General features: G+C 34.7%; 1 protein-coding gene across 1 annotated transcript; it reads left to right on the forward strand.

The window, feature by feature from the left end:
• Positions 1 to 1,020: 1,020 nt before the first annotated feature.
• Positions 1,021 to 11,217, forward strand: LOC114262552 (vinorine hydroxylase). Its single transcript, XM_028202918.2, has 2 exons — positions 1,021 to 2,041; positions 10,471 to 11,217. Exons 1-2 carry the CDS (start codon positions 1,103 to 1,105, stop codon positions 11,092 to 11,094), a joined length of 1,563 nt encoding a protein of 520 aa, XP_028058719.2. The 5' UTR covers positions 1,021 to 1,102; the 3' UTR covers positions 11,095 to 11,217.
• Positions 11,218 to 11,418: the final 201 nt, after the last annotated feature.

An 11,418-nucleotide genomic window follows, 5' to 3' on the forward strand; every position in this document is an offset into this window, starting at 1 on the left:
TGTTGACAATATAAGCTCATTTTGAACAAGTGAATTAAAAAGTTTTCAGTTTTTAATACAATTTCTTTTATAAAATATTAAAATAAAATTAAAAAAATAACTTTTAAGCACATGTCAAAATACTTTACTCATAAATATAAAACATCGTAATATAACATCAAATCCTCTAGTCTCATACCATTCAATACGCATGAATATGGATTTCCTTTTAGTTGATGAATATTGATGAGATGGGTAGTCCACTGAGATGTGACACTCCGCCTATGTACTGCCTAAATTCGAGCGAGGAAGTTTCGTGGATTTTTGTGTTGTTGACAATATAAGCTCATTTTGAAAAAGTGAATTAAAAAGTTTTCAATTTTTAATACAATTTCTTTTATAAAATATTAAAATAAAATTAAAAAAATAACTTTTAAGCACATGTCAAAATACTTTACTCATAAATATAAAACGTCGTAATATAACATCAAATCCTCTAGTCTCATACCATTCAATACGCATGAATATGGATTTCCTTTTAGTTGATGAATATTGATGAGATGGGTACTCCATTGAGATGTGACACTCCGCCTATGTACTGCCTAAATTCGAGCGAGGAAGTTTCGTGGATTTTTGTGTTGTTGACAATATAAGCTCATTTTGAACAAGTGAATTAAAAAGTTTTCAGTTTTTAATACAATTTCTTTTATAAAATATTAAAATAAAATTAAAAAAATAACTTTTAAGCACATGTCAAAATACTTTACTCATAAATATAAAACGTCGTAATATAACATCAAATCCTCTAGTCTCATACCATTCAATACGCATGAATATGGATTTCCTTTTAGTTGATGAATATTGATGAGATGGGTAGTCCACTGAGATGTGACACTCCGCCTATGTACTGCCTAAATTCGAGCGAGGAAGTGTCGTGGATTTTTGTGTTGTTGACAATATAAGCTCATTTTGAAAAAGTGAATTAAAAAGTTTTCAGCACATGTCAAAATACTTATAAATATAAAATTAAAAAAATAACTTTTAAGCACATGTCAAAATACTCATAAATATAAAGCATCATAATATAACATCAAATCCTCTAGTCTCATACCATTCAATACGCATGAATATGGATTTCCTTTCTAATCTATTAGCAATTACAGGAGTCATAGTTCTGGTCTTCATGTACAATCAATGGAGATCAAGGACTAAATCTAAAACCACAAAAAAGACCAAGTCACCCCCCGAACCAGAGGGTGCATGGCCTATCATAGGTCACATGCACCTCCTAGCCGGGGGAAAGCCAATCGCCCGGCCCCTAGCCGACCTGGCCGACAAATATGGCCCCATCTACAAAATCAACCTCGGCGTCCAGCCGGTAGTCGTGGTGAGCAGTTGGGAAGCCATGAAAGAATGTTTCACCACCAACGACAAGGCCTTGGCCTCACGCCCAGATTCCAGCACAGCCAAGTACCTCAGCTACAACTTAGCACTGTTCGGGATCGCTCCTTACGGGTCCTACTGGCGAGAGATGAGAAAGATTGCAATGCTCGAATTACTCTCGGCTCGTAGACTCGAGATGCTCAAACATGTCAGGATATCCGAGTTGAGTACAAGTATCAAACAATTGTATTGCATTTCTTCCAAAAAATATGGTTCTGGAAAAGGAGTGGTGATCAGTGAATGGATTGAGCAATTGACTTTGAACATAATCACGAGGATGATCGCCGGGAAGACGTATGGAGAAGATGTGGAGGCGCGGAAGTTTAGGAAGGTTGTGAAGGAGTTTATGTTTGTGAGTGGCGATTTTTTGCTTTCGGATTGGCTTCCGTATAGGGTACTGAAATGGGTGGACATGTTGGGGAAATTGAAGAATATTAAAAGGATTATGAAGGAGTTGGATTTGATTGTGGGAAGTTGGATTGAAGAACATGTTGGGAGGAAGAGAGAGGAGAGTAAGGAAGGGGATGAGCAGGACTTTATAGATGTGATGTTGTCTGTAATTGATGACTCGTATACTCAGGACCACACACGCGAGACTATCATCAAGGCCACCATACTGGTACGTTTTTAGATACTTGATTTAATTAATCGTATTTACTTTAAAAGAAATCAACAGCCTTTTTTTTTTTTTTTTTATAATTATAATTGCCTATTGTTTAAAACACGAATCTGATTAAATCACGTGATTATTATTATTTATTTATTTTTATTATTTTTTTAAAAAAATTATTAAAAAAATTCAAAGTTTATAATAAAATAAATATTAAGTTTTTAATTTTATCAATTTAAATCATAAATTTTTTATTTCTTTTCATTTTAAACCATACACTTATTTTTATTAAGTAAAATCGATAATCAAGGAATATATTAGTTGTTAACTCAATATATGTATATATAAAATATTTAAAAATATCATTTTTCGATGAGTTTAATCATGAAAATATATTTTTTCTATCAATTTTAATTAATGAAAATATGAGGATGATTTATATTAAAAATAAATCAAAAATTTAAATTTTAAATTGTCAAAAATTAAAAATTAAGAATTTATTTTGTTACAAAAAATTTTCTTTTTTTTTAATAGATGATCAACATACTAAAATCTTAAAAAAATATATTTTTTTCTAGATCAGATTAAAATCTAAAACTTTAATACCTTAAATAATAATAATAATAATAATAATAATAATAATAATAATAATAATAATAAAGAGAGACTAGACTAAATTGGTCCAGTTGTATACGTGGACAGAGCAGAAAGGAAAATGTTTGAGAGCCACAATTTTTGTGATTACAATGGCTCAAAACTGTCAAAACGACATCGTTTTGGCATATTTTGCACCCAAAACGACGTCGTTTTGGCAGTTTTAAGCCATTGTGACCAAAAAATTTGTGACCCTCTAGCATTGTTGGAGCAGAAATTATGTATTAGGTCAGAAAGATAACGTGTTTATGTGTCTAATTAATAAAATGTCATATTTTATTTATCATCTTTTTATTATTAAGATAATATATTTATTTATGTCCTTATTATTAATTGAGCACACTGAAATTTCTAAAAAATTAGGATACTTCCACGTGGACAGAGACGACCTTAGCCCTATCTTCTTATCAACAAACTTGACGAAATGTCCTTTTTTTTTTTTTTTTTTTTTTTTTTTTTTAATCAGAAAAGTCTTTGTCTATTTGTGGTGGGGCTGTTGCTTGGTGATTAATTATTGATTCATCGAATTTGTTTAATTTAAACAATAATGGTACATTCTTTAATTTTAAAGTTTTAATAGAGTTTTAATAATGTGAAAATTCAAAAAAAAAATAAAAAATATCACATTAATGGGTGAGGCTCACCCCTAAAATTCTTTAAAGCTCATATTTTAAAATTTTTAAATATTTTTCTAATTTAAATTTACTTGAATGAGTCTCTTTTCAAAAAGAGCCGTGTAAATTCGGACTAAATAAAGTTAGTAGATGTAGCTGTATTATACCCATCAATATATGTCATTTTCTTTTTTCTTTTTTAAAGTGATTGTATTATGGAGCATCATATCATTCTAAAATTATTATTAAAAAAAAATCTATATACAATTTTTTTTATTTATTTAATAATATCTTTTAATAATTCAAGAGAAAAGTTTCATTGAGTATGTCAAAACAAAAGGATAGATTTTGCCTCTGTAGGCTCTTATAGGTCCAATTTTGGGCTCGAGTTGGGTCAGGTCAAAATTACACCCCTATCAAAAGAATCAGAGCATAGATTTTGCCTCTGTAGGCTCTTATAGGTCCAATTTTGACGGTTTATTTTATTCATCTTCTTGATATTTGGGAGTCTAGTTATTTTTTTTAGATTAGATTAATTTGATAATTTTAGTTTTATGACTTTATTGTATTTGTTATTATGATTATTAGATAAATTAATTTTTTTTTTTTATTGTTAATCCACATATGAATTTGGAAGATATATGAAACATTCAATCAAACCGTAATACTTGAAAACAATAACTCATATATCAACAATAACTCATATTTGTCAGGATAACTTTTTAATTTTTATTTATGAATTATTTCGTATACTTTTAGAAATTACAAATATCCTATTGTCATAATTTTTTATTTAACAAAATTAATATAAAAAATAAAATTTTGAACAAATCTCCTATACAATAAGAAAATTACTTAAATTATTAATTAAAATAGTTTCTAATATTTAGTTGATAATTTATTAATAAAAAAAATCATTTGTTATACGATTAGAAACTTGATAATTTTTTAAAATTTTAAACAAATCTCATAAGGTATATTTATAATTTATTCTTAATTTTAAAAGTATATGACCACATCATTCTACATACATTTTTCTTCATATAATTTTCCATTGCAAAACCCTATCAACTACAAGCTATACTTCGTTCGGTCTCAAGGTTTGAGTTGAGTTGAGTTGGGCTATTTTAGTCATAAAAAGATAAAATGAGTGTTTGGAAAGTTATTATTTTTAGTAGGTTATTTTAGTTTTTGACTATTTTAATAGGCTAAAATTTTTGTATTTGGAAAGATAGTTAGATTTTTTTTGTAATTGGATTGTTAGCTCCAGCCCACATGGGGGAATCAATGAGGCTGGTTCCAAGTTAAGGAGTAGGAGGGAAAAGGGCAATAGGAAGACCATCTCATTTTTTTTTTGCTGTTTTAAATGTCCACCGGTTTTCTTGACTTTGTTTTCCTCTCTTTTGTGTATAAATTGAGGTGATGAAGAAGAGATGAAACACAACACAAATAGAGTAAGGCAACACAGAGTGTGAGTGAGAGAGATCTATAGAGCATTGTGAGGTGTGAGTTCTATAATCTCTCTCCGAAATAATTCTATGGTAGAAATTTCTCTTTGTGGGCGTAGGCAATTGCTGACCCACGTAAATCTCTTGTGTCTCATTTTTTATGTGTGTGTGATTGATTTCTGAGTGGTATCAGAATCCAGTTGGAGAAAAAATAGTATTTTTTTAAAAAATATTGTCAAATTTCAAAGTTGTTTGAATCAACTTTTGAGCACAGCAGGAGGTGCATCTCTTTGAGACGATTCCGACGATATAAAATTCATCAAAATCGAAACTAAAACGAGTATCGTAAAGCTCGCCGAAGATTTGCTAGAATTTCGTCGGAAATTTCAGTTCAACGAAGGCATCGGAAAAGGAAGGCTGATGTCACTGTGATGTCATCATTGCATCAGCATAATTTCTAAAATTGTATTTCAATCCCTGAAGTTTTTGAAATTGCAATTTAGCTCCTAAAGTTGTGATAAATTGCATTCCAGTCCTTAAAGTTTTTGAAATTGTAATTTAACCTCTAAAGTTGTGCTAAATTTCATTTTAGCCCCTGAAGTTTTTGAAATTTCAATTTAGCCCCTAAAGTTGTGGTAAACTGCATTTCAGTCCCTAAAGTTTTGGGATATTACAATTTGGCCTCTTGAGTTGGGAGAAATTTCATTGAGGTCCCTGAAAAAGTGGGGAAAGTGCTTTTTTGGCTAATTTGACCATTCCAAGCCCAACGGTGTGGTCCGTTTGTCTAAATTCAGATTTTTTGTACAAGTACAAAGATAATGGAGGAATCCACATCAACTTCAAGATCAATGATAAAGTTGAATGCTTCTAATTATGGAATCTAGAAGCCGCGAATGGAAGACATCTTATACTATAAAGACTTGTTTGACCTTATTGCTCTAAAGGGGGTTAAACCAAAAGCAGAGAAGGATGAAGACTGGATAAAGATGAACTGGAAGACTGTCAGTCAAATCAGACAATGGATAGACCACAGTGTGTTCCACTATGTAGCCCAAGAGACTGATGCATATGTCCTTTGGACAATATTAGAAGGAATGTATCAGTCAAAGACCGCCTAGAACAAAGCCTTGGTGATGAGAAGACCTGTAAATCTAAAGTTCAAAAATGATGTTTCTGTCGCCGAACACACCAGTGAATTCAAGAATCTGGTGAATCAGCTTACAACTATCAAGATGCCCTTGAACAATGAAATGCAAACCATATTACTGCTCAGTTCTTTACCAGATAGTTGGGCAACGTTGGTAGTTTCTCTCAACAACTCTGTACCAGAGAGGAAGCTAACCATGAGTATGGTCACGGATGCCCTATACAATGAAAAGACGAGAAAAAAAGACATGGGAGGTCATTAGTCCTATGCTCTTGTTACAAAAGATAGAGGCAAAGACAGAGGTAGATGAAGAAGCAAGAGTAGAGGCAGATAGAACAACAGGAGTAAAACCAGGGACAGTAAAACTCACGGTAACTCTAGCTTCACTTGCTTTCAATGTCGCTAGGAGGGTCACATAAAGAAGAACTGCCCAAGCCAAAAAGATAAAGGGCAAAGTAGTAAGTCAAAGGGAGATGAGAACACGACAGCCACAACAACTGATGAAATATTTCTTGTAGTTGGTGAAGATGAGGATTACCTTCACGTAGCTAACCACAGCTGTACAGAGTGGGTGATAGACATAAACTGCATCCTATCACACCACTTCCCACAGAGACCTCTTCAGCTCGTACAACGTTGGAGATTTTGGCACTGTTCGAATGAGGAATTCTAACTATTCAAAGATTGTGGGCATTGGAGACATTAGTCTGCAAACTAATGTCAGACACAAACTGGTTCTCAAAGATGTAAGGCATGATCCAGATTTGTACCTCAATCTTATCTCTGGAAGTGCCTTGGATCGACAGGGCTATACATGTACATTTGGAAATGGCAATTGGAAGCTGATAGGATGAGCTTTGACAATCGCCAGATGAGAGATGTCTTCAACACTATACAAGACTCAAACGAAGATCTGTCTGGGAAGTCTTAATGTAGCAGAAGACAAGGAGTCACCAGACTTATGGCACAGAAGACTGGCTCACATGAGTGAGAAGGGATTGCATCTGTTGGCAAAGTAATCCAGAATATCTTTATTCAAAGGGAATGCCCTGAAGCCACGTGATCATTGCTTTTATGGCAAGCAGCATTGAGTATCATTCAGTTCAACGAGCAAGAGGAAAATAGAAGTGCTCAGTATGATATACTCGAACGTTTGTGGCCTAATTGAAGTGAAGTCACTTAGCGGCCGCAAGTATTTTCTAACTTTCATTGATGATGCATCAAGGAAATTGTGGGTGTATTTCTTGAAGACGAAGAATGAGGTATTTTAGCACTTTCAGGAGTTCCATGCAATAGTGGAAAGAGAGATCAGGAAGAAGTTGAAGTGTCTTCACACAGACAATGGTGGCAAGTACACTTCCAATGCTTTTGAAGCATATTGTGCTAGTAGAGGTATCTGGCACGAGACAACAGTTCCCGGTACCCTACAACACAATGGTGTGACAAAGAGAATGAACCGCACTATTGTTGAAAGAGTCAAATGCATACTTAAAATGGCAAAGTTGCCAAAGTCATTATGGGCTAAAACTGCCCGTACAGCCTGTTATCTCATCAACAAGCCGCCTTTAGTCCCATTGAATTTTGTGATACCTAAGGAAGTCTGGTCCAGAAGAAATGTATCATATTCTCACTTGAGAGTCTTCAGATGTAAGGCGTTCGCTCATATCTCTAAGAAAAATAGACAAAAACTTGATGACAAGTCCACTCCATGTATATTTGTGGGCTATTCAGATGTAGCATTTGGGTACAAGTTGTTGGACCCAGTGAACAGAAAGATATTCAGGAGCAGAGATGCGTTCCAAGAAGACCAGACAGTAGCAGATTTTGAGAAGTCTACAAAGCTTAGAGATGTCATCACTCCAGACTTGTTACCATCTCCCGAGCTATCACAAAATGCTAGATATGATGATGTACAACAAGAAGTACCAGAGTTGCAGGATCCTATGCGAGAAATTGAAGACCAAGAGAAAAGAGATGAAGGCCATGATGAAAATGGTGTTGAGCAGGGGGAGCAACCTCCTTAACCAGAGGCAACTAGGCCTCAATTGTGAAGATCTAGAAAAGTTGTCAAGCCATCAACCAAATATCCTGCTTTTCAGTATATTCTGATTACTGATGAAGGGAAGCCCAAGAGTTTGCGAAAGTAAAGAGTCATACAGAGAAAGACTATTAGATGCAAGCCATGAAGGATGAAATGAGTTCTTTGCAGAAAAACCACACTTATGAGCTTATTCTACTTCTAAGAGACAAGAGGGCCTTAAAGAACAAATGGATGTATAAGTTGAAGAAAGATGGCAACGGTAAACTACTGTAGCACAAAGCTCACTTGGTGGTTAAAGGTTTTGGACAGAAGAAGGGAATTGACTTTGATGAAATCTTCTCCCCAGTTGTGAAGATGACTTTCATTCGAGTAGCTCTAGGATTAGTAGCTCGCTGGAATCTGGAAGTAGAACAGATGGATGTCAAGACTGCCTTTCTCCATGGTGATTTGGAGGAAGAGATCTATATGGAACAACCAGAAGGATTTGAAGTCAAAGGGAAACAGAATCCAGTCTGCAAACTGAAGAAGAGTCTCTACGGCCTGAAATAGGTACTAAGACAATGGTACAAGAAATTTGATTCATTTATGATGGATCATAAGTACAAAAGAACAATAGTGGACCAGCGTGTATACTTCCGAAAGTTTTCGAATGGAAACTTCATTATCTTACTGTTGTATATTGATGATATGTTGATCATCGGACAAGATACTGCTATGATCAACAAGTTGAAAAAGGACTTGTCGCAGTATTTTAACATGAAGAATTTAGGCCCAGCACAACAGATTTTGGGCATGAAGATTTTTCGTGACAGGAAAGCCAAGAAGATATGACTTTTACAGGAGAAATATGTTGAACAGGTGATTGAAAGGTTCAACATGAAAGATGCCAAGCTAGTCAGCACACCACTGACCAACCATTTCGAGGTAACAAAGCGTTCCTGTCCCAAGATCAGCTCTAAAAGGAAAGAAATGGGGGCAATCCCTTATTCTTCCGCAGTAGGAAGTTTGATGTATGCAATGGTGTATACCAGGCCAGATATAGCTCATGCAGTTTGTCGTTGTAAGCAGATTCCTCGCCAATCCAGAGAAAGAGCATTGTGAGGTGGTCAAATAGATTCTTCAGTACTTGAAGGGAACTTCAAAGATGTGTCTATGTTTTGGGGGAGTTGAACCAATTTTGAAGAGATTTACAAATGCCAATATGGTGGGTGATCTTGATGGTAGAAAATATACATCAAGATTTATGTTCACCTTTGTAAGAGGAGTTGTTTCATGGCAGTCCAAACTACAAAAGTGTGTCGCTTTATATACAACAGAGGCAGAGTACATTGCTGCTGCAGATACTAGAAAAGAAATGTTATGGTTAAAGCGGTTTCTCCAAGAATTGGGTCTACAACAAGAAGAGTACAAGGTACATTGTGATAGCCAGAGTGCAATTGATCTGAGTAATAATTTCATGTACCATTCACTTAAAAAGCACATTGATGTATCATTGGATACGAGAAGTGATGAAAAAATAGTTAATGAAGCTAATGAAGATTCACACGGACAAGAATCCTTCTGACATGATGACCAAGGTTGTCACTAGAGACAAACTGGAAGTTTGTAAAAATCTGACCGGGATGGACTTCTAAGTGAGAAGTTAGTTATCCATATGGGCATGGAGGGAGAGAATTGTTAGCTTCAACCCACGTGGAGGAATCAATAAGGTTAGCTCCAAGTCAAAGAGTAGAAGGGGAGAGGGCAGTTGGAAGACCATCCCATTTTATTTTTTTTCTTGTTATAGATGTCCACTGGTTTTTTTGACTTTGTTTCTCTCTCTTTTGTGTATAAATTGAGGTAATGAAGAAGGGATGAAACGCAACACAAACAGAGCGAGACAACACCGAGTGTGAGTGAAAGAGTTCTATAGAAGGTTGTGAGGCGTGAGTTCTGTAACCTCCCTTCGGGATAATTCTATAATGGAAATTTCTTTCTATGAATGTAGGTAATTGTTGAACCACGTAAATCTCTTGTGTCTCATTTTTTCTGTATGTGCGATTAATTTTTGAATGTGTTTAATCCTAACATGGATGTGATATTTGTGCGGAAAAAAATGAAATAATTATGAGTTTGATATGACATTTTGTCTGATTAACTATTTTAATCTATTTTGTTATTTTGTGAATTTTAGCCTAAAAAATTAAAAAATAAGATAAATTATTACATCTAAATCATAATCATTTTTTTTTTCTTTCACAAAAATTAAAAAAACCAAAAATTCATTCCAAATGAGACTTTTTAACCCTAGACTAAAATAATTAAAAGAAAAGAAAAGAAAAGAAAATGATATAGATCCCAAATAAATTATCAATTTTTTTACCAAACCTCTCACATAGGTATAAGATCCACACAAATCACATGTGTGCAGATCTCATATCTATGTAACATGTTTAATAAAAAATTTAATAATTTATTTGAGATGTTAAAAAAAATAAAAAAACCGACCCAGATCCAACGAACGCATTATTTGCTAACATTTCACCCAACAACAGAACATCATCTTAGCAGGCTCCGACACCACCGCCATAACCTTGACATGGATCATGTCCGCACTTCTCAACAACAAGCACGCACTCAGCCGTGCCCAACAAGAGATCGACACCAAAGTCGGCAAAAACACATGGGTCGAAGAGTCCGATATCAAGAATTTGGTCTATCTCCAAGCCATTGTCAAGGAAACTCTTCGTCTCTACCCACCAGGCCCCATAGCTGTTCCCCACCAAGCCACTGAAGACTGCCAAATCGGCGGCTACGATATTCCCAAGGGCACTCGCTTGTTCCCCAACGTCTGGAAGCTGCACCGAGACCCTCGGGTTTGGACCGACCCGGATGAGTTTGTGCCCGATAGATTCTTGACGACCCATGCGGAGGTTGATGTGTCGGGCCAGCAGTTTGAGTTCACTCCGTTTGGATCGGGTCGGAGGGCTTGCCCCGGGATTGGATTTGCGTTGCAAGTGACGCACTTGACGATGGCTCGGCTGCTTCAGGGTTTTGACTTTGCGACGCCGTTGAATGAGCCGGTGGACATGACTGAAGGCTTGGGTATTACGTTGCCCAAGGCAACTCCGCTGGAAGTCATCGTCACCGCTCGGCTTGACTCTCAACTTTATGAATGAATCATCCACTAGCTGTCTGATCTCAAAACAAAAAAAAAATAAATTGATCCACTAGCTAGGCCGAAAGACATGTTGTATCTCTGTCTATTGACCTTAAATAATAATCCGTGGGTTTAGTTTGAATTTTTGAATTTAATTTTTTAAAAATTGAATTTTTTATTTTTTTATTTTTAGTAAATATTTTTAAAATTTTAAGTAATTTTTTATTTTTTTAGATATACTTTATTTAGATATATCTAAAATGTAAAATATTTTTAAAAAATAAATAAATACATTAAAAATGTAAAAAATGTACTGAATTTTAATGTTTTTGGCATTTAATAA

Source organism: Camellia sinensis, chromosome 3 (assembly GCF_055761805.1).
Source record: "Camellia sinensis isolate YWXY chromosome 3, ASM5576180v1, whole genome shotgun sequence".
Classification (NCBI taxonomy): Eukaryota; Viridiplantae; Streptophyta; class Magnoliopsida; order Ericales; family Theaceae; genus Camellia; species Camellia sinensis.